At 51.2% G+C, this 24,053-nt stretch overlaps 1 protein-coding gene across 1 annotated transcript in view; it reads left to right on the forward strand.

Moving 5' to 3' along the window:
- tmem132e (transmembrane protein 132E) overlaps positions 1-24,053 on the forward strand; it is a gene marked incomplete in the record, with an annotated part of 169,441 nt that overhangs the window by 133,960 nt on the left and 11,428 nt on the right. The window contains 2 exon segments of the mRNA XM_078106951.1: positions 17,216-17,356; positions 23,411-23,603. Coding sequence (XP_077963077.1) covers positions 17,216-17,356; positions 23,411-23,603 — 334 coding nt within the window.

Below are 24,053 nucleotides of genomic sequence, written 5' to 3' on the forward strand. Positions count from 1 at the left end.
TCCTCAGTGTGCTCAGTGTCCCCTGTACCAACGGTTTGCATGAGGCTGGACCTCCTCCTCCCCCCCCCCCCCCCCCTAAAACACCTCCCCCCCCCCCCCTCAAACACCTCCGCCCACCTCCCCCCTCGGTATCAAACATCAACGGGGGGATTTTCCTTTTTTGAATCATTCTGGATGGAGTGAATTTGTGACCCATGAACATGCAGCGCGTCCCCCGGCAGAGGGACCAGATGGGACCAGGCGAGACCAGGAGGGACCAGGCGAGACCAGGAGGGACCAGATGGGACCAGGAGGGACGCTGTGCTTATTTCAGGCTCCCCTTCATGTGGCCGCTGTCGTTCCTCACAACTAATTTGCACAGCGGCAGCGTTTCATTATTCCCAAGCAGCGGGTTGGGACCCACATGTGGGTCGCAGGAGTTTCTGTTTTCGGCCGCCGGGTAAATGAGTAGCTTTTAATTCCTATTTATATCTGCAGCTTCCTTTTGGGGAGCCTCGTTGTTTTTCCGGGGTGAAAACTGTTGCCTATTTCTCACACTGACGAAAGGCTAAAGTAGCCTCTTAACGGCCTAAATGCCTTTTTCTTAGGCGCTAATCGTGTATATACATTTCAAACAACATATGCATTAAACAGAAGTTTGATTCGTCAAATCAGTCATGATGGGTCTGTCATTCTTTAGTGCCACAAACAATACAAATGAAAGGGAAACTAATAAGATAAGATAATACTAATGTAACAATCCCCATCATGTTACCTTGTGTCATCAAGGGAATATTAATAAACCGTTTGAAACACAGAGAAATAGTGTGTGTACACACATCATTATGTGGTTCCCTCATTAGCAGCGAGTGCAATGAAAAGCAGACGCGTTAGAAAGTTTCAGCTACTGACCACAGTTAATTGCTTCTCCGTCAACGCGGCGTCCGTCATGCGCCGTGCCCGCCCACAAGGCAGCGCTCGGGGGGCCGCAGCGATGGCTGAGCGCGGCCCACACAGCCGTTCTGAAGCGAATCTGACACCCGGGATTTACAGCTCCGCCGGTTCCCCAGTATTTAAATCAATCTGGACTGAAGGACGATAGATTAGTTTGTTTTTTCCTTTTGAAAAATACATGAGGCCAATATGAATAAATTGCTGGAGAACTCGCCACACAATATGTATTGTGTTAATCAGTCAGAAAGGGGGCTCTGCAGTAGTCATGGTTGAGTCTATATTTAGGGATTGTCAGTGAACGCCGTGGATCCATCGGCACTTACCTCCGACTCAAATCAACCCTTCCTGTTCGCCGGGTAGCAAACTCAAAAAAAGCCCCCAGAACTAAGAGGGGCTGCTCATCTCAAGGCAATAGGAAAAGGTCTGCTACCGATTTTTTAAGGTATTATGTGGGATTTGGAGAGAGCTGCTTGTTGTACTTTTTGGTAAAAAGTGTTTCCGAGTGAAAGAGGCTGAACGCGCCTAAAGACACCGTTGACCCCACATCCCAGCTCCTGATCGGCCGTTATTCAAACCAGCAGACGGGATCTTCATCTGCAGTTTGAGCCGCATCTCCGCTTGAATTTTCTTCAGCTCTTGGTTCAAAATCCTCGACCCCCCCCCCTGGGAAGCTGGCAGTCTAACCACGTCTGAATCCACTCTTTAATCCACTGCTAGCCGGGTTCTCGGGGATCAGACGATGTCGGGCCAAGAAAAAAAAATATATATTCTGACAGGAAAATCACCCATTGGCCCCAAAGCGAGTGATTCTCCCACCGGGTGACGGCGAGAGGAAGCAACCTTTTACATATGAAGGCTTCGTTTAATGTGAGATCACTTGTGTCAGTTGGCGAGCGGACGCTAACTCATGCGGCTCATGTCGTGCAAACATGTATGAGTTTACGTCACACGAATGAAATGTGAAATGTTTCAATCGATGGTCTCACGGCGTCCGTCCGTCAGCATCGACCACATCTGTCGCTTCCAGCGGCCGTGAGCTGTGTTGTTGAGCCTGTTTCAGTGTCTGGTGGTATTCAGCTTTACTGAAGAGTCGGGGGTTACGTTGTTAATCAAAATAAAGTTAGATAAAAAAAAGTTCACTTGATAACAAGCCAATAAAAAAAAAACACACCTGTATTTGGAACCAATGTTCAGAAACTGACATTTCCCAGAAACCCTTTTCCAGCTCGTGTGTAAAATTCCATTAAAATAAGCCTCAGAATTGCACCTGGATGATGCATCATGGGATCAGGCGAGCAGGGATCCTTTCCGCCCCCCCACCCACCCCCCCCTGTTATCAGATAATGTGGGATTAGGAATTCAAAAACATATCGCCTTCAGACTAAATCAGGATTTACCATTCTTCCATAAAACACCGTTACCAGGCAACAAGCCGGAGCCTCGGTGCATCGGCGGAGAATGTTAGCACTTCATTTACTTAAGGAAATTGCGACATGTCACCAGAAAGGGGGGTTAATTATTCCCCCCCCCCTTCCCTCCCCCCACGCTGAAACCTCGGATCGACGCAGCCGTCGGAATTGAATTCATCGCTTGTTTCCGCGCCGACTGGCTCCTCTCGTTATTCTGCTCTCACAGCCCCGAACATCACAGAGTCCCTTTTGTGTAGCGGATGCCATTTCTGGACGGTGGGGGGTGGAGGGGGTGGAGGGGGTGGAGGGGGTGGAAGGGGGGGTGGGGTCTCATCCACTGTCGCAACCACAGCATTGGAAACACGTCTTGTGATGTAAAATAGTCTTTACACTGCGACGCAGCATGCGTGTGGCTGAGGCCTAATGAAACAGCCCCCCCCACCCCCCCTCCCTGCCCCCGGGGAGGGGGCAGATATATCTCCTCTGCTGACTGAGATAATGTACCTTCACTAAACCTTTCACTGTTTAGCTCTGAGGTTGATCACCTGGACACCGGCACATTGATGATGACGCCCCCCCCCCCCAGACACACAACGGCATCATGTTCTGTGCCGTGTGAAGCGTTACTGACCGCAAACTGTCACATCATCCGGGCGGTGAGGGAGGGGGTGAGGTGGGGGGGGGAGGGTTCTGCCGACTCACTGCTCTCATGTTTATTCACGCTCTGGAGGGCCGAGGACGCTCGCCGCCATTGTCCCTGTTAAACGTGGACGCGTCTCATGCTCACATCGTCATCCACGGCTCCGTTGACATCTTGTCCCGCCCCCCCCCCCTCTGTCAATCCCCGCTGTCAGTCTTGGCCTTGGCTGATTTTGCTGAGTTCCACGTTCCTCCCTGAGATTTACCGTCTCCAACCCGGTGTTTTATGGTCCGATGAGCGACGCGTCGTCGGGGGTCGGCGGCCTCCGGGAGCCGCCTGGTTCAGAACTCCGGTGCTGACCGGGTTTGCTGTGACTATAGATTAGGAATTATGAAGAAAGATGGGCTTGTTTATCAGCTTTGGCTCTGAAGGATATTTACAGGTTGAACCGCTGCGTCATCATCCGTTATGGGCGAGCAAGTCAACGTGTGCTCTCTCTCTCTCTCTCTCTCTCTGTTTAAAGGCTTTGTTCTGGTGTTGGAGTCGGCCTTCAGTCACCATGGCTGCGTATTGATAAATAAGTCCCCTAATTAGCTTGAAGTCTGCACAGCCGGTGGAGGTATATTATATATATTCCAGCACAAGGACAAATGACTCCTGAGCAAGTTGTGGCTTGTTGAATTCATTTTTGTGGCTTTCTTTCTTTCCCTCCTCCCTCCTCCTCACCTGTAATCTATCCAGTACTCCCCTCCCCTCCCCTCCACTTTGCAGAAAATGAATAATAAGTCAGCGCGTCCGAGTGTCCTGCTCCGGAAGTCGGGCTGCAGGGTTGTGGGAACACTTTGCTCTGTGTAATTCCCGCCCAGCGTGAGGGTGCACACGTTACCCGGGGCGAGCCCGTGACTACGGTCCAGCATGCGACCTCGGCCCCGGCTGTAATTACTCCTCAGATGACGGCGCACACGGCCAACGCACGCGGACGGAGGGCGTCGTACGCGGTCGGGTTCTCTCAGGCAAATTAGTGAGCCGTGCAAATAAAAAGGGAAGCTGATTGGAGGACTTGAACCCCCAGGGGGGGGTCAGACGCATCCAATGGGGTTCCTCCGGCAGACGTGTGACACTTTGCATTTCGATGTGTCACGCAGCACATCGCTTATTAAAAGATCATGATGCCGTACGCAAAGGTTTCCTACAAAAGCCACCGGTTACCTGCATACGGCCCTTTCAAAATAAAAGTCTGTCGTTGATCTGAGCTCAGAGGTAATTCTCTGTCTCTGTGCGTGAGACAGTCCAGCCGTTCTCTGGAGATATCCTCCTCTTGTTTTTAACAATCTCGTCACAAACATCAGCGTTGAGAAGCTGCTCGGGAGCGTCGGGTCGCCAACACGCTCGACTCCGTGAAAGGAGGTCACCTCTGGAGGGGGAAGTGGGCGATCGAAACAGCTGGATCCAATAGAGCGTAACAACACTCCTAACAGGAGATAAAAGAACACTTTGTGATGACTACATGCTGCCTATTAAAATGAAATAAATGGTAAATACGCAGGAAATAAAAACGTTATTTTACAGTTATCAGAAAAACAAATGATAATTGATCATGTTTAATAATATATCAGATATAATTATTGTAGTATTTAAGGATTAAACGAAAGGAACAGAAGTGATTATTTTTCATCACTGACTGGACGTCGAAGGTAACGCGCCTTTCTGATTGGCCGACGAAAGTGTTGATTTCCTCCTGCTGGCGAGCGAGCGGCGTGCAGGCAGCAGGGGGGGGGGGCGAAGGGACGAGAGACGGCGGGCCGCCGGCGCTGACGCGACGTCTTTCCATCAGTAAATCAACGCGACGGCCCGGCGCTCGTGTTTACTCGTTCCTCCGTACCGACGGCGGATCCCCGGCGTCGATGGACCGTATTCCCTTATTGCTTCCCGGCGGACGCAGCCCGACGTGCGTGCCGGTAGAAGCCTTTGTTCATCACGCGTCTCTCCCCGTCTCCGTGCGTCTCGCCGCGGCGCCTTAAAAAGTGTCAAACTGTGTGCTCCGCTCCCCGTTTCCCGCTCGCTCGCTGTTTACCCTTCAGCGAAGTTTCTGATACCGTTTGAGGACGTTTGCATTTATTGTACAATGTTCTGACTTGAGTAGAAAGCCCCCCCCCCCCTCTCTCCCCCTCCCTCCCCCCTCCCTCCCCAAAGTATCAGTAAGTCAATGTGCACATCGGTTGATCCGCCACAACAACGCCGACGTGAAGGTTCCAAAGACGGCGGCGCCAGAGGAGCGTCTCTCGTGGGACGCCGCCGCGCGCTTCCTGTCGCTGCCGATAAGATGGCATCTGCATTCCAGAGAGACAGCTTTGTTCACTCCTCCCCTCTCCCTCCCTCTCCCTCCCCCACCTCCCCCCCTCTCCATCCCTCTTTATTTAGCTCCGGAGGGCCGGATGAGGCGGACTGCTCCTCGGCAGTCGGTCGCCTCATTGGGCAAAGCAGGAGAGGCCGGGGTGAGGAGGCAGGGAGGGAGGGAGGGAGGGAGACGCAGCCCGGGGAAGGACGTTAAGGGTCGGGGTTGCCACGAGCTCGGGGTCGGCGGTGAGGCCCGAGTGATCTCGTGCTCCGTGCGGCGTGAAAGGACTCCCCTGACCCTCGTGCGTTGTTTGCTTCTCCTGTTGGGAAGCAGGTAAACTGATGCCGCCGACGGCCGAGGGAGGAAAGTTCTGAGGCTCTGAGGCTTCACGCCGTCCACGAGGGATCAAAGGGGCGAGTCCGTAGGAGACGGAGACCTCGGTCGTGTCCCCAATGATGCACCTAGATGGCGTTCGCATCACTTTATCGCTGTGCTTGATTCCTGATGATGAAGGAAGCGCGTAGAAGACGAGTCCTGATAAAGTGCGTGACAGCAGCGGAGGTGGTTCTATGTAGCAAAATCAATTCTCCACACTTGTACTTGGGTCACTTAGTGAGTCTCTTGTGTTACTCCGACTTCGTTATCCCATTTCATTGCTTCATGGTATATAAGTATTTTAATCTGCGACGTGAATGTTATGGATACTTTGTAATTAAGGGAGGAGATTTTCCTTCAGCTGATTAGCAAACAGTTTAGGTCCATTTCCATACGGCGCCCTGTTTAAATATCAGCTTTCACTGCGTCATTAGTGAACTTATCGCGGCTCCTCAGCTGCTTTTAGTCTTTGTTTGTTTAATAACGGCTGTTTTTAATACTTGAACGGAGCCACGTAGATCGCCGGGGCGGGTCTGGTCTCACTAAACCCGAACCCGACGTGAATCCTCGGCCGCGGGAAAGAAATTGCTGATTAATCCCAAGCTGGAGGCTGAAAATCCTGCACCTTCCTCCGCGGGGCCCGTCGGCACGCGGTGAGCAGCCGGACAGTCGGGTGGTTTGCTTTGGCCACGCGAGAGGCAATTACCAGGTTCGCGCTGCCTCGGCGGCCGCCGCTCGCCTCCCTTTCCTAAGGTTGGATTTAATTGCCGCAGTCCGCGGCCGCTGTGCTCCGTGCCCGTTCTGTTATTTACGCGCGTGCATTTGGAATTTCGCATGCGAAGGTTTGGAAGGTTGGGATTCATTCTTTTGCAGCATCGACTTTGTTTCCGGGTTTGAAGGTTTCGCGTCGAACCTGACGAGGAGCAGCAGAGGCGGAACGTGCAGTCTGCTGATGATCCGGTGGAACGCCGCGCCGACGAGGCCGCGCGGGGGATTAAACGCGCTCTCGCTCTGTTGTCAGTTGGTTTTCCCCTCTTTTTGTTGTCAGGTATTCCGAGTCATCTCTCTGAAAAACGCCGCCGGGTGGTTTTCATCCACTCCGCACCTCACCGTGCGTTCGCCTCAATCAATTTCCCACAGCTTTGTGTTCTTTTAAGCACGCGTTCGAACCGGATAAATGGCGAGCCTGATTAAACTGTCTGGTTTATTTGAGGGGCGATGACTTGTGGACCATGAGAAAAAGAGACCTTTGGATTTTCTGGGGGTTCGTAGCAGTGGAGCGGCCAAGGACACTTATTTGAAGCCCTCGCTGCCCTTGATGAGGAATATGGTTGTTACTGCAGCAGACACACAATATTACACTGTAGCTATTGACTGTGTACGTACACATATACGACCACCGAGTCAACGTCTTGACTTCTTGGGGACCGAAGGGAGCTTATTTGGACCAGTCAGGAGCAGGTAGAGACTCCAAACAGACCATCATTTACTAGACGAACATCACGCTCTATTGAGGAAGACCGTAGATGTTTACTGGGGGAATAATGGCGCGTTTATGCAATCTGACTTCAGGCACTTCAGAATTAGCTCTACGTAGAACGTCAGCACTCGGCATAATTGTTAGGTAAAGTTCTACTCCGGCCCGTAGAGAGCCTGTTCAGGAGGGGCTGGTCTCTGAGATGGTGCACGCTAATGACCATTACGCAGCCTGTGGGATGTTATGGAGGAGATGAGAACATCTGCAAGGCTCTCAAAGGAATCACGGCAGCTGCATCTTGTGGCGGGAAGCTGCTCCTCCGGGATTCCGACCGCCTCACGTGTCTTTGCAGGTAGCGACAGATGGGCGTGTCATTTCTTCCTTGTGTCATCTTGTCTCAAAACAGCAGTTCAAGGTTCCCTTTCAACGTGTGCACGGTGTCGCTCTTCTCCCGGAGCATCAAGTCGTCGCCCGCCCTTGTCGGGCAGATGATTGGCTACTTTATTGTGTATATTCACGCTTCTGTCTGGAGGGCTGTCTCTCACTGTCTCCCTCCCAATTTGGTGCACAGTAGGTGCACAGGGAGCAACTCCTGCGCCGACGGGCAAACGATGGCAGATTTGCATTTGAAAGAGCTGGATCTGCAAGGTAAGGGTCTGCCGGATGCCTGCCGAGCGGCTCTCCGGTGGAATGCTGTCATTTGTTGGGCGATAATTGACATCACTCACGAGGCCGCCGCCAGCGCCGTGTCGCCGCTTTCTTCGAATATCGGTTGTAGGAAAGGCTGAGGAGAGCCGGCCGTGTGTGGCCGAGTGATTCGTAGGCGGATGGCTTCTCTTGGCCGCACGTTGAGCTTCGATTATTTATTCACGCCTGTGGTGTTGGAAACTGATCGTGCATGACCTTTGGACCAGCACACCTTCATTGAGAACACAGAGACGGTCCACGAGTCCTCTTAATGTCTTCAATCCGAGGGACATCGTCCATTTTGAAAACTAAATCTTCCCAAATGACTGCGAAAGTCTGCAACACGCCACTATTGCGTCCTTTCAAAATAAACTTCCGTCTACAAAGAAAACTGCTTGAGTTTTCTTGAGACAATAAAACTACTTTGATAAGTTCAGGAAAAGAGACGAGTTTGCAATCATTATAAATAACTTGAACTTTAGGTATTTCAGAGACTATTAATATGAGATGCAGCGTTCACATTGCATGAGCTGAAACCTGCATATATTTTCCTCTGACATTTATGCTTATTTCCTCCTCGTTAATCACTTAGCATTTGTGTTGCACTGAACAGAATGTAAAGCTCAAAGTTAGCGAACCGACCTCAACACATGAGCACTTGTGTTTCTATTCACTTGTTGGAATCCTTCCACGATATGAACATTTTAAAGCCAATTTCTATGACAGAATGCTGTGTGTGTGCGTGTGTGTGTGTGTGTGTGTGTGTGTGTGTGTGTGTCCCCGGGGAGGGTTAGCATTTCTTTTACACTGGCTTCTGTGTGGGTGAGGATCCCCAGAGAGAGCTAGTTTTACTCAGAGCTGTCCAATTTGAAACAGAAAGTTGCTCGGGGGGAAAGTGGAGAACATCAAGGGCGCTGACACCACCCCCCCCCCACCGCCACCCCCCCGCCTGAAAAGATCTTAACAATAGAATTTAATCTTCTACTGTCGGTAACCTGGAGGGAGACTCAGTCGGCCACTTTCACTGCGCTGTAACCACGGCGGCTCAACGTCAGCGCCGTCTCACGCTCCAATTAGTGGTGTGACCCTCCGCTGTTTGCCTGACCACGCACTCGGGGCTGCAAGACCGAAAGCCGCCCGCCGTCGCCTGCACCCTGAACTCTGAGCATCCACCCTGGACCCCGGCCGAAATCTCCTCACGATTACTGCACGAAAATGTCAGCGACTGGGTTGCAGCACGGCCCCGATCCTTCTCCCCCTTCTGCCTCCGCTGGCGAGTCTTGAGCCCGACGCGCCTTATCAAATAAATTGGACAGTGGCTATTTCCCCCGATTGCCTCCTCAGAAAGGTTCTGGCTCACCCGAGGGTCTTTTTCCGCTCATGGCTCCGGCTGATGGGAAAACTACTTAGAATAATTGTCCTCCAAAGCGGACGCGTCCGCGGCCCGACTCCGTCGCCTTCGCGCCGCTGCGTGGGCTCCCTGTGTGTGTGTGTGCGCGAGAGGTCCTACGGTTTACGTGTCAGCATTTGTGCGCTCAACGTGTTCACTCCTGGAAGGTGAGGTCAGACGCATTTGTTGTGCAGCGAGTGAAACACTCTCATCCTTGGAAGGTGTGAATGTGCACAGGTTCGCCAGACACTTCTGCATAACGCGCCGCGACTACTAATCCGCTGCCGACATCGTTGGTGTCTGGGGATCGGGTCGTCTTCCCTCAGAAGGATTCGTTCTCGCTTTATATGCTAAACACAGCGGCCTCCGAGGACGCGAGTGGCTCGGATGTTATCTGCCGCGCTGAAAGACACCGTGTGGTTCAAGAAATGAACCACACGTGCGCTCGATGCGCTAAAAGGAACACGGGGAAGATAAGACGCGGTAGCAATAAACGAGAGAGGAAATCCAGTGATCATCTCTGATTAGGTGAATATTACTTTGTAGGATGCAGATGACTGATAACTGACGCATTGAAGTCACAGACTCCATGTAGAGAAAGAAACAACACGCGTCCTCGTCCACTTCGACGTCCTTCAAGTTTGCTTAATTACTGCTACATTAACTACTGGAAACAGGGGAGAAAGGTTGGATTAGAGACCTTTATAGCTTGACTTGACCAAAATGTGTGTGTGTTCTTTGCATTTCTTTGCAAATCATCGGTGGCAAAGGCTGCAAAAAGAATCCCCGCGGTGCCTTCGGTGCATGTGCACGGATTGAACACAGCGGCTTGGAAAAGCCCAGGAGAGACTTGGCAAACCCCCTCAACCCCCTTTCAAGCTGAAAGCCAACACAAGACCCACAAGACACCTCTTTGATCCGCTGCAGAGACAGCGGCCGCCGTCTTAAGGCCTGTAATTGAGTTTTGGAGTAACAAGCCGGAAAGCAAGTAAGAACACAACTGACATTTAAACTTCTAAGATGAACCCAAGTCGAGGAGAGCAGGCTGAGCCTCTTTAAAGCCCCCTCCTGCTCACTGTAATTACGCCGTCTCCATCTTTACCATGGCAACACAAGTCGCTGGACTCGGAGCAGAGGGATGCCTGCAGGTACTTGTTTGGCTTTTCGTTCTCGTTTTCTACATTGTGTCGTCGCACAGTAACAAAAGTGCATATAAATGTTGCTCAATTAGAATCAGTAGTTATACAAATCTACCTCCGCAGCTCTTCCCGCTCTCGCTGTCCTCCAGCGCGTCGTCAGCTCGGGTCGGATCCGGCCGCCCGTTGTTGCCCTTTTTTATCTTTTTTTAAAAAGAGCCTCGGCGAAGAGACGAGCTCGTCGTCGTCCCCACTGGCCGAGGCCTCTCGCATGGCCGCTCCTCTTCCTGTCACACTCTCGCCAGTGAGCGTTGTCCTTTTGCATCGCGCTGCCGAGCGAACATCTGGGCAGATGGTCGCCGCGGCGAGCATTGACGGCGGCGCCCCCCTCCCCTTGTCTCTGGGCCATAATGACGGGCACATTGCATGAGCTGTTCTGTTGTTTTTCCTTCAGTTGTTTGTTTGCTGAGGCTGAGCGCTGCCGAGCCCTGCAGCTCGTGTTGGAGCCAGCGAGGCGGTTACGGGATCTTGGGGACCCGTGAGAGGTGCCGTCATCATCATGCAAGCGCAATGGAGATGGAATCGTGGAGCTTTGCATTAAAACAGAGGCAAATAAAACCTCTTCTCTCGTTAGGCATCGACGTGGGCGCCGGCGCCGCTGCACTGCCTCTGAAAACACTGTCAAACTCGTCAAGCTGACACAACACCCAGGCAATACCTGCGACATTTCTATTTCTGCATTTTTCAGTTGATCATCTTTGTTTTCGACTACTTTCCCTCCAGCCAACGCAGACATTTTTTTGCTGTCCTTCTGCCAAATAGACTGTAAACAGGATGCAGAAGCAGGTAAATCCGTCCCTCCGGCGTCCGGTCACTCGCCATGTCGTCTGAGGCCCCGGCCATCTTGTTTGGATTCATAGCGGTTTGGATGAGGACGCGTGCGTTAAGTTGCTCTGGCTCGCCGCCGCCGCTGAAACCAAACACTGTGTCGGCTAATTACGGCGAGCTGTGCGACAGGTACCGTGCTGCTGCTGCTGCTGTTGCAGCGTCGGCAGAAAGGTCAGTGGGAATGAAACTGGTCGCACGTCAGGTGACGCCTTGTTACTCTCCTAATCATCCCCGTTTGGCTGCCGGGGGAGAAAAAGGGATCCCAGCCTTTGCTGCCGACGCCTCAGCAACCTCCTGACGATACACGGCGAGCCTTGTGATTGAATCACGTGTCGTGGCTCACATGAGAGCGTCCACAGGGGACCAACATACGCTGCATTATGCATGCCTCCATGCAGTGGGACTTGTTGGGTCTGCAGAAGCACGAGCGGCGGGGTTGTCTGTGTAAAGTGCCCCCTCGGAGGAGCTGGGGGGGGTAAAGGGCCAGCCATATTTATCCGCCGGGGCTCGGCCCCCCAGTTCCTGCTGTAGTGCGGCTAAGTGCTGACGTTTGAGTTGTTTGTTTACTCCTCTGCTTCGGCCTGGTCCTCGCCGAGGGGGACGCTCCATCCGTCGGGGGCGGGTTTTTTTCGTGCGTTTCCGCGGAGCCGTTGCCCGCCGTCAAACGTTTGTTTACGACGCCCCACTCGCGCCGCCCTGCGAATGCCAAATCCAATCCAAGTCCAATCTGTCTGAGGCTGGCCGCCGGGGGGGGGGACCAGGGTCCGCTCGTTTCACTGGGTGATGCTGTCGGCTCGCCGTGATGAAACGCGCAGACCAGAGAGGGAGGGGGGGGGCGTACGGGGTGAAGCTCAGGAGACATGAGGAGATTTGGCGCCGCGGTCAGCCAATAATCAAGTTCTCTCATCGAAATCCCTTTTTGTCGATCCTGGATGTGGTTTGACCTTTCATGGAGGGTTGTAGCTGATATTCACCCCCCCAAAGGGAAGGACACCTTTCATGGTTCTGGCATCAGTTCTACTGCATGAGCTGAGGGAGTCTGCCTTGTTCATGTGTGTGCTGAACCCGTTTAATGGTCGCTTCTGGCTCATTACGGTCATGCGGACTTGGAGGTCCGACCTGGCGGCCCGCTTTGATGAATGTCCATCTGCAGTCTCTTCGTCATCGTCGTCACGTGCAGCAGGGACGAATAATGCAACCCTTCAGTCATGCTTTCTTAATTTTGCATTATGGAAGCATTACAGGCTTCAGTTAAAACGCGCTGCTTTCACGTTTGATATTCAGAAAGTGTCGAGTTATTTACAAAGCTAATGGAAAAGTCACAGAGTTGGACAAGATGAGGCTTTTGATGCATGGCTGAAGTAATCCCAGCGGAGTACGGAGCTCCACTATTTACTGCACACCAAGCCCTCGGCTGCATAAACTCCTAATTAACTGATAAAATCCCTGACTCACTGTCATATTTGAGAAGTTACAATATCTCACATCGCCAGTGATTTGTTATTTATATTTGTGTGTTTTTGCACACGTAGCAGTGCGGAGGATGGATGGAGAGCCTCCGCGGCGGCTCATCACCACTCGGTCCTCAGAGCACAGAGGAAAAGGCCTCTGCGGTTCACACGCGGAGGGGGAAGCGTTTGAAAAACCAGCCGCCGGGTTGATCTGCAGGAAGGAAGAAGAGACAAAGAAAGTCCTCCTCCAGTGCACATCTGTCACACACGTCTGGGCCTTTGATCGCCACGAGGAAACGGAGGGATAATGGCCGGCGTTCAGGCACGTCGGCGTCGCGAAAAGCTCCCTGGGGGTCAAACAAGCCCCGAATACTTCGTGGGTTCTGCAGTATCTGGTGGCTCGCTATGGTCCCCCCGAAAAAATTGAGCCATTTCCGCTCCGGTTTCCTTGCTTGCTGGCGTCTTCTTTTGGAATGTGTCTTTAATGTTTGTAATAATTACAGAGCAACGTAAGCCGCTGGCGTTGAGGAGCGGTTGTGGTCGGCGTGCTGCTCTTTTTCTCGCCAAACGCGGGGTGTTAATAACTTGGAGTGCGCTGTCGTTCATCGCTCCACCGCGTTGCTCGTTTTCACCAAGAAATACATCAGTTCCAACGTGTGAGCAAACCAGCAGCTGCGCTCTCGATACTTCGCCGGCTTCACGTGTTTTAATTTGAAAAAAGTCCGTCCCCGGCCGATTCGCTCTCCGGCTTTCCAGATTCCCGAAAAGGACAAAAAAAACCCCTCAAAGCTGTTTGCTTGTGAAGATAAACAGATATCAGAGTGCTCGAAGTGATTGACACGCTTGGTGCTGGCGCTCCCGGGGAGAAGACGGGTCGCCACTCGAGAGTTGGAGTTGTGTTGCTGCGTGGTGATGTTTTCCATGAGAGGTCGGGTCGGGTCGCCTTGGCCTCCACGGGCCTCTAATCGTCCTCACATATGAACACATTTTCAATTTTAATTTGTATTTAGCTTGAAAACGACAATACAAAAAAAATTACTATTTTAGAATCCAATTATCTTTTCTTTCCGGTAAAGCAAATATCATCTGTTCCTACGCAGGACGGCGCCACCGCTCTCGACCTGTTTGCCGGTTTCAAAAAGCCAAGACGGCGACATTTGAGGATCCAAGACGTCGGTGCACCAACCGTCACGACCACGTCGCGACCACGTCAGCACGCTTATGTCACGCCATCCAGGCCGTGTACACGGACAACCAGCCACATTCATCCTGCAGTATTACACCGACATTGGCGAGATTCAAATTAATTAAAGTCTAAAAAAAACATATTTTAAAGTCTCATTAGGCTTTGGGAAAGATTCCAGTTTTATGAGTTCTCTGCCTGTGGGGACGTTCTCAAATGTGTACAATAAATACTCTGTAAAAGGGCCATTAAGGAAAAATTAGGACTTGGGAGCTTTGATTTGATTTAGTTCCGGTTTGCATATTTTATTTGTTCACATAAGACGGTTTTAAACACAGCGCGATGTCTTGACGGCGGTTGTAAGCGGGTGGAGAGCACGTCTTCCCCCCCCCCCCCCCCCGTGACCGGTGGAGTGTGATCCATGCTCTCAAAAGTGAGCATGCTAACAGGCTAGCGCCCCACCCGCCTCCCCCCGTCTCGTTATTCCACTTGAACCTCGAGAGACTCCGACGCGAGAGGACAGAAGACTGAACCTGCTCAGCTGCTCCTGAGAGGGTCAAGGGCAGAGGTCACATAGCAAATGCAAGGCAAACCTTTTTGATAGAAATTGCTTTTCCAGGCCGTCCGCTGCACCGGCGAACCCATTTCGCTGCAAGAAAAAAGTGATACAAAAAGAAGCGACCAGCTGGTTCCACTGAGCGAAAAGCTAATCTTATTTGGCAAAAGAGATGTTGACAAACGGTATTACTTACTGAAAAAGGGGTAAAACATCACAACACATGTTCCCGCGAGGTGCAGCAAAATGCAAAACGTTTAAAATTGTATTAAGATGGTATCGCGACACGCGGCGATAACATCCCACCGCGTCTTCAGGTGGAGGACGGGCGGAACGGGTCTGCATCGCATCGGGGACACCGGGCCGCATGTGACTCGTTGTACCTCCCTGAATCAGCTAATCAGGCGTCTGACTCGGGCGTCATCCCGTTTCCTCGTTTGTGGTGCAACAAAATATTCAACCAAGAGAAAGGCGGTGTGATTAAAAGCGCCGGTTCTGTATAAAGGTGGCGATGAATATGCAGCGGCCTCCTTAAGCAGCCGGCGAGCGGAGGCGATGAATATAAATGCACGTATTACTCACCGGGGGTTGCATCCCGACCGCCGCAGCCCCACAATGACGCTTGATGATCGGTGTGGCAGGAGATCAAGCGGCAACTGGGTCACCTCGTTTAGCGTCGGGCGGGGGTGTTACGTCCCCCCCCCCCCCCCTTTTTTCGACGGGCATCAAAGGCCCGATCGGCGTGATTTCTTAAACATTACGTGTCTTCTGTTTCATCTCCCCCTTGACGGAGCGGCGCGAGGTGATTACTGCGTTTTTCTCTTGTGTGTGTGGGGGGGGGGGGTTTGATGAAAGAAGACAATAAGAGCTGCAATAACACGGGAACAGAGTTCGAGGACGTCTTCGTCTGTTTGTTTCACACAAATTAGAAAAGGGTTTGAGGCACATTTAGGACGGAAAATGAGGAAACTTTGCTTCCATTTGTAGGTTTTATACAGATTTTCACTCTCGAGTCGATGGCTATTATCACCTTTTTGCCTGAGCTGACGTTAAAAGGCCGTTTGAGCCCATGAGCCCCCCCCCCTGAAGGAGGAGGGGGGGGGGCGCCGGCTGAAAGTCAATTGCTTTCACAAATCACGGCTGAGTGGCCGATGCAGCGAGCGCACGTTAGCGTGGCAAATGGAAACACCTCGCCGGGACTTCACAATTCTTATCTATCAGAGAAATAAATGGAACGATCTGGAAGATGTCGCAGGTGGGGGGAGGGGAGGGGAGGGGAGGGGAGGGGGGAGGCAGTCTCAGACTCTCAGACTGAATTTAAATGAGAAAATGAAGAATATCAGTGAGCTCCCCCGGAGTCTTTCTGAAGAGCGGCGCCTGATTCTCTTTGTTTCATCGTCACGTGGTGTCGAACGCGGAAGCTGCACGTAATCATCTGTGGGTTTCTTTAACATCTCAACGGTGTGCGACATTGCGTGTGTGCGGGTCCGGGGCCTTTTAAGAAAACAGCATCCAACAGCTCATTTCATGGACGAATGCTCGCCGCCCATTTTAACCACGAACTCAGTGCTTTTCAAACATCAGAGCATGTAAACATGCTCCAGTCGTATCAACCTGAGAATTGAGCATGAAATGTGACCTTTAGCTTCGCTTCCCGTCTGTGTTTTAGTCAAAAAAAATTGACCTGAAGGCACAAGGCGGCCAAGGAAAAGAAGAGAAGAGGCCAGATATGTTAATAATTCATCCCCCGTATTGGATTTCACGAAAATGAGATCATCGGATCAATAACCTCCACGAGTGCTCTGCGGCTCCGCGGACGTGTTCCTGCGGGCATCACGATGCCCGCCGAGTGCTCTCGCGTTCTGGCTTTGTTCCGTATTCTGTCCGGGTGGCGGCACAAAGGACTCATCACAAGGTGCACCGTCATCAGTGTGCACAATGAGGTCTCGCTCGGTGCCTCGGCCACTATTCAAACCAAAAATTCCTGTGCAGCCAAATATGAAATGGTAAAAAAATCTTTTTCACATACGTATGTATTTATTTCACATTTAATCTCTCAGCGGATTGGTTGGTAACACAACATCTGTGGGAGCGGAGCACATGTGCGATGCTGCAGAGTTGTTTGTTGTGTGCGTGTGAAGCCTGTGAGAGTAAAGTGTTTGTATGGGAATGTGCGGCCGTGCGTGTCAGCGTGTGCACATGTGTGTGTACGAGCAACACGCATGTATACGGGGTCACTGTTTGTGGTGATCCTTATATAAGCAGAACATGTTTATTTATTCAAAATGTGCGTATTTGAAGACGTCTCTGCAGCGCTCGTAGTTGCCCCCTTAGTCTCTGGGTTATCTCATGTGGGGGTATGAAGAGGCTGCAGGGGGCGCGAGCGTGATTCCAGGTTCAAACACCCTCTCAGGTGTCCTTGAGCAAAATATGTAAATCCCGTCCCGTTCCGTATGCTCTCCCCCGAGGAGCCGAGTGACTCAACACTGGACCCCCGACATTATTCCATCTTTCAGTACACGTTGGACCCGGAAGCTTCCAGATGTTGGTGCCTAATGGAGTAAACGCCACGGGCCGACCGGCTTTCGGTGGACACTGTGACCTGGCGTGGTCCTCGCCTTCTGTCCTCCTCTATCTCCTTCATCTCAGCCATCGACTCATTTGTGGAATCAATGCAGCTGACTGAATGACTTCACTTAAAATATGACACGGCACACGATTCACCCCCGTTTCTCTCTCTGTTTCCCCGTAGGGTCAAAGCCAAGAAAGGGGTGAACCTGCTGGAGACCAAGTCGAAGAACACCCAGTGGAAGGTGGACTGGGAGGTCCAGTCGGGCGCCAAGCACTCCATCACCACCGTCGACGTGAACAAGAACAGAGCAGTCAAACAGGGGTAAGTCCACCGCCGAGGGGTCAAACACCCCCCCGAGGCCCCGCCGTCCCTCCCCGCCGACTGCAGGCCGCTGATATTTGTCCACGAAAAGGTCTCCTTCCGTGCGGCAGTCGCCGTTTCCCCCTCTGACTAAAGCACCTTATGGCACAGAGTTAAGTGAACGGAGAGTCTCACCACATCTGCAGTTAGCTGTGAGCGATGACGTAGGCCGTGTTGACTGCGGGCATTAAAATACCTCTGAGATGAGATCTCGTCTAAGAGCAGTAATTATTATGCGAGTTCTCCAGAGGACTAACAAAAGAAAACCCCACCTAATCACAGCCCTGCAGGGTCTGCCGGCGCTGTGAAGGACTCTGTCTGGGCCGGTTCTTCGGTGAACGCAGCTTTACGGTAATAGTGAAACCAGAGTTGCGCAGTGATTTGAAAGCTCCACGTAGTGCAAACGGTGAGCAGCCTCGATGCATTTGGTAGCATGTGACCTGTGGCCAGTTGTTAAAGGCCTGAACATGAAGACGCAGTTTAAAGGGGTCAAAACTGTGGGACAATATAGGAACCTTTGATTTTATCTGCATCCACAAGGGGAACTAGAAATGGGAAGGAAACTCGACACTCAAGGCAACATTTTAAACAATAACTAATTTCCGTAGTCTCTTTGCACACTTTGGTGAAAAGTGTTTCCAATAAACGCCATCGGAGGTTTATGGGTTACGCAGAAAAACCATGAAGATTTTCCAAACACAATTGATGAGTGACAGAGAATGGATGCCAACGGGTTCCAAGGGGGAACAACGTCAGAGCGTGCGACCAACAATCACACCATATGGCGCGTTTAGTTCAGCGGGGGCTGCGGCCGGTCGTCGCCGGGCCCCGGAGACGTCCTGGCGGTCTGAGCGTTGGCATAGAAACAGGAGCCGGACAGCGCGGCCTCACCTGGGGAGAGAAACCCTTCCGCTCTGCCCTTGTTTACTTCTCAGCCCCTCCTCGCCATGTTTAGTGACCCTTGTCACGTGATCTTTGCCACCCTGTCACTGCGTGTGAAGTGTCCAGCAGGGGGTCAAGCATGGATAGAGAAACAACGTGTCGCGCTCAATTCCGTCAAGCGCCCAGTCGGTTCTGTGACCACGCGAAGCCAAACAGCCCGACGGGCGGCCTCCTGCGGTCGCGGCGTCAACGGGCCGCTTGGTGTTTCGATGCCCCGTTGCCATCAAATCCATTGAATGTGAGCGGAAAATCTCTTTATATCAAATGAAGCCCCTGAAGATTCTCTCTGGGCGAAATGTACGGCGGTGGTGGGAAATTTCTATTTTGGTAGTTTGGGGGTTGCTTTTTACTCGCATCTAAAATGGTGTTGAATTTCAAAAAGGTGTAAAGAATAAATACCGATTTGCTGTTTAGTGTTGGAGGCGAATCCATCCAAAGCTTTTCATTGATGTGGGAAAATAGTTTTTTTTACACACAAAATCACACAAGAATTTAAAGGCTGCTTCTTTAATTTCCTGCAGGAACAAGTGTAAAAACAACCTTATGTCAGCATTTTTGCACTTTCAGCTCCCGCGATGTCTTTTTTTAATTCTGGTTTTGGAAAGATGTCTCTAATCAGATCTGTGTTTAACACAACCGTGAGCTATTTTAAAGTTTGCAAACCGTGGAGCTTCTTTAACTTCTTCTTCAAACGTCATAAAAGTGTTTTGTGGAGGGAACCAGTGACGATGACTTCCCATCGGACGCATCCCTGCTCACTATAAAGCCTGTTATGTATTTTAATAGTTCGGTTTGGTTATCCCATTTTTATTACCTCATTTGTTTGATCTATTTCCTTCCGTGTTTGAGGGAACGGAGCTCGTACTGCAGGAGGGAATCTGCAGTAATCAGACCCAAAATACACAGATCCTCCACACAGTTCTTCTCCTAATTACCCAGTTCAATTCAGTAATAAGCATAATTGTAATGTTTTTTAAGTTCAATAATTGCTCTCATTTATACGTCTTTTTGTGCCAAGATTTAAGCAGCAAATAAGTAGCCTCCTCCCTCTCGGAGACTCTCCGGCACCACTGAATGCTTCCGTTCATCTGCTTCTGTTGACTCAACATAACCTGCAACCGAGGGAAGGAGGTGAGGATGTTTTCCCCGGGGGGGCGGGGGGGGGGGGGGGGGGGGGGGGGGGGTCGTCGTTGATCTCTTCATCCCTCTCATCATTCGGATCGCTCTTTAGTCGGCGCCGGGATTAGCCGGCGTGCTTTCATTCCTGCGGGACCCTCGAGCCGGTATCCCAGTCGCTTCCCTCACAGCGAGCTCGTCGGCAACGCCACGGGAACCCGTGCCTCCACGTGAATGATGATGTTCCTGAAACCGCCCCCACCTGCAGCCCCCCCCCTCCCTCCTCGCCACACTCCTCGCCATCGCAGGCAGGACAAACGTTTCCTTTAGAGAATCATCTGGGGTTCTTTTTCCCCTCTGAATAATTCAGTGTTTAAACAGCAGAGGAAAAGATTCTTGGCACATTTTGAAGTGGCGCCGATGAGAAATGAAGGAAGTGGAGGTCAGAGTCATTCCACTGCCCAGCCGGGGGGGGGCCGGGCCGCGTGCCTGTAACAGCCGGCACGCCGCCGCCACACGCGGGACTGTGATGTTACAGGAAGGCCTCGGGTGCCCTTCCAAGCATCCTCACGGAAGCCCACAGTTAAAGCAGGGAGCTCCGCCAGCACTGTCGCTAGCGCCGTTAGCTGAGAGCAGCTCACGGCGTCCCGCTAGCAGGAGATTAAACCGATGCAAAGCAAAGGAGGACAGACGTTTTGATCATATGTGGTCCTTTTGATTTCAGTCGATGTCTTTGAAGGCATCCGTGAGCTCCAGCTACGCGCCATGTTGGCGCTCTTCTGAAATGCAACGACACACACAGTCCTGCGGTCTAATCTGCTGCGTCACAAATGATAGTTTGAAGCTGCATGATAAATATTATTTTCGGGGGGAAATAGATGTTCTCTGGAGAATGTTTAGTGTTTACACTCTGTAGGGAAAGTCTTTTAATACAATTAAAATTGCAGTTACGTAAGCCGAAAAATGGAAACCTTTTTGCTTGTTTATTAAGGTTTTGGGGGGAAATCACATTTCTTTGCTCTCTTTGCAGCGGTGCGAGGGGAAGCTCATCAAGCCTGTAGTTAGCCTAGCTTAGCATAAATGAAAAACTTTGCCATAGCATGAAACCATCGACAGATCTGCAACAGAAACAAACGATACCAATGTTTTATTCCAGCTAGCGGGTCTCCATTAAGCATTATAACTGTCTTTGTGTAGCTGCGGTTGCACGTTTTTCTGGGCGGCACGTTAGCACGTTAGCAGAGTAGCAGCTCCAGCCATCTGTGTCCGCATTCAGGCTCGGTTCTGGTTCTGGCAGTCCGATAGACAACAGACCCAGCAGTTTGTTCCTGGTCCATCTCTGTCCTGGCACGGCCGGCGCCAAACCTGGCAATCGGTGCAACGGCGAGAGACGGCGGTGCCGCCAGCGTTGGTCCTCTCGTGAGGCTCAGAGTGGCGTGCGTCCCCCGGCTGGAGCAGCGGGGCCCTCGGCTCGCCGCCGCCTCGAGGTGCTTTGATCCCATGAACTCTTCCCTGTTAATCAGTTCAAACAGACCTCCGATCAAAGGATGGAATCCTCCCGAGCTGCAGAAAAGCCCACAGCTGCAGCTCTTAAAGTACGTACTCTGTGCTACGCAGAAAGACGGCGCGTCATTAACTCAGTGCAGAGAAGAACCGGGCCGCGTTTATTTCCCTTCTTCTCCTCCTCTGGTTTGAAATCACTCGTTTAAGTTTCCTCTTTGATAAATGCTTTTATGTTGAATTATAATTTACATCAGTATCTACAGTCTCTCTCTTCGTATATAACTATGTATAAGAGCGATCTGTGTTGACATTGTTCATTTCATAATGGAAGATAATGGATAACACAGCACAGGAAAGCTTGTATAAACACGTCTCCATGTGGAGCAATAATTTCCCTTTTTTTCCTCTGAATCCGTTAATTAGCTAACGTGCATAATTCACTACCCTGGTGAAAAGGTCACCCTGTAATCCCATTGACGTGCCCTGAGGACATGTAATAGAACCGTGCCACAGCAGAGAAAAAACGCCCGCCGCCGCCTCTGGTCGGGGTTCGGTTTGGTGCTGTTTGACAACAGGTGCAGAAAGACGAAACGCCGGCTCACCGCGAACCGCGTCGCCGACTGCGACTGCGGCTCGTTGATTGACACGTGAAGGATTAATGTCATTTCTCTACTTACTTCCTATTTTTCCTCTCACTCTAAAGCGTAACCCGATCGAGCATCCCCCCCCCCCCCCCGGACGTCTCTCACTCCACTTGGCCTGTAATTGACGACAGCTCCGGCGAGTCACAGGCAGACGGGGCTGTTTGTTTTTCGCTGAGTGATGTCGAGACAAATAGGCCGAGATCTCATCACGACGTTCCCTGAGAGGAGCCGGCTGCTCCTGAAAGTTCCTGCTTTTTTATTAGACGGCTCTCGGGCGGCGAGGAAGTGGGGGGGGGGGGGGGTGTTTTTTCTGTGAAGGACAGACGGCTTCCAGGGTGGGGGGGGGGGGCGAGGCTTCCCGTCACGGCTGGAGAGAGATTTCATTTGCCCGTTTGCCACCGGCGCTCCGGTCGAACGCGAGGATCACAAACCCGACGAGAAGGATTTTCCTAAAACGACGAGCGCTATCGCCTCGGCATCTTTGCCGTGTTTGCAACCGAGGTTCCCGGGCATTTTGTATCACGTGCACGTCCCTACCGAGCAATCAGGCCCGCCGACCAAAAGCTATTGATTGGCGGACTGCGCAATTACGGTTATTTGAAAGTTCGAAGCAGATCCAAACTTGCAATCCCCCCCCGCTCCAGTCCCGGGCCTCGAGATGGAAGCCAGCTGGAAAGATTAAGCAGCAGTGATTGTTTATTGACGGGACCGGCGGAGCGTTCTCGGTCAGAGACGATCCCTGATTAATGGCCGCGATAACTCCGGCTAAGTGAGCGGCGAAGGCCGTTAGAAACCCGCCGCTTCCCGTCGGTTCGCCGTCTCTCTCCACAGCGCCGGGAGTCAAACGTCGCGGCCGTCTCTCGGGCGGAGGCGGAGTTCCCGCGGCCCCCAGCGAAGAGGCGCGTTGACCACGAGCGCTGCTAACCGGCAGGAAGGATTCCTATTCCGGGATTAGATGGCATGATTAGATTGTGGAGTTTCAGCTTCTTCACCTTGACTTCATTTAATCAGGAAAGGTGTAAACCGAAACCTCTTATCATAATTGCTGGACGGCAAAATCCAATTTACCAAACCCACTGGTGGTTCTTTAAAGCTTTCGTGTTTACCTTAAAAAAAAACCCCGAACATCTCACATTTCACATCCAGCGAGGAAAATATCAAATGCGTGTGAGCGAACGGCGGCGTTTCCAAAGGGGAGTCGGGCCTGTGAACGGCACGCCGTGACCTTTACGGTCGTGTTCGCTGTCTGAGATCTGAGGTCACGACAATCATTTCATCAAAGAATGAAGCCGAGGCTCCGCCGGAGGCCCGACATTGATTCGGCGGCACCGGAAGCTGAGCTAATGGCTTTTATCCGTCATTGGATATTGATTCCGGGTAACTGCGATCGACTTAAATCATTTTATTACAAAACAATAAAGCCGTGATGTTATTTTCCTCCGTGATTAATCGTATTTATGTAACACGCTGCCCCTTCGTGACGCCTTCAAAGACACAAAATAACTTTGAATAAAGCAAAGTAAATATTAAAACGCGTTTCTGGTGGACTGTAAAGCTTTTGGCTGCACTGCGTCACATGTTGAAGTCTTCATGAATACATTATCTCTTTGTTCAACTCAAGGAAAAGTTTAAAAATAACTGCTGAGCGTCGACAGTTCACAAAATAGCACAGTTAATCATTTAAAACTCTCCAGTCAACAGTTTCTTTTTCATGAATATGTATCCGCGCGCTGGCTTCGTTTCACTCTTGTTTTTTTGTGTCTGATGTTTCTTTCCTTGTCTTTTTTTTTTGTTTTTCATGGTCCGGCAGGGAGGTTCTGGGCAACGTGGAGGTGATGCAGTTGGATTTCGAGATGGAGAACTTCACCAGCCTGTCGGTGACCAGAAGGATCAACTGGAACATCGACTACAAGAGCCAGAACCCGGCCCCCGACTCGGAGAAGGTGGTGACGGAGCTGACGGTGGTGCAGCGGGACATCCAGGCCATCATCCCTCTGGCCATGGTGAGCGCCGGAGACGTCCAAAGTCCAAAGACATTCAAAGTGGTCCAAAAAAACTAGAACCGGGGTTTGTTGTACCTGGAGGGTTTCTTCAACGCTCCAAACCCTGAGATTAGTATTTATAATATAGTCTGTTTTCTACTGATCTGATAATACTAATAAAATCAATACTAACAACAAAATCAATTATAATTTAGTAAAAAAGGAAGTAACTGAAATTATTCAAAGAAAAATATAATTATTTGTAATTTTTCAATTTTATCGCATATTTCATGATAAACAGCAAAACGACGATGTCACTTTACAATCACAACACAATCAAACATAAACATTGATGGGATTAAAATAACCCAAATTTAAAAGCATTGGTCTCCAATGTGTTTTCACGGGCTGGAGGAGTATTTCACAGTTCACTCCTTAAACGCAGAGAGCCGCCTCAGGGGATCGTTGGAA

The sequence above is a fragment of the Gasterosteus aculeatus genome, chromosome 7 (assembly GCF_964276395.1).
Source record: "Gasterosteus aculeatus chromosome 7, fGasAcu3.hap1.1, whole genome shotgun sequence".
NCBI classification, from domain to species: Eukaryota; Metazoa; Chordata; class Actinopteri; order Perciformes; family Gasterosteidae; genus Gasterosteus; species Gasterosteus aculeatus.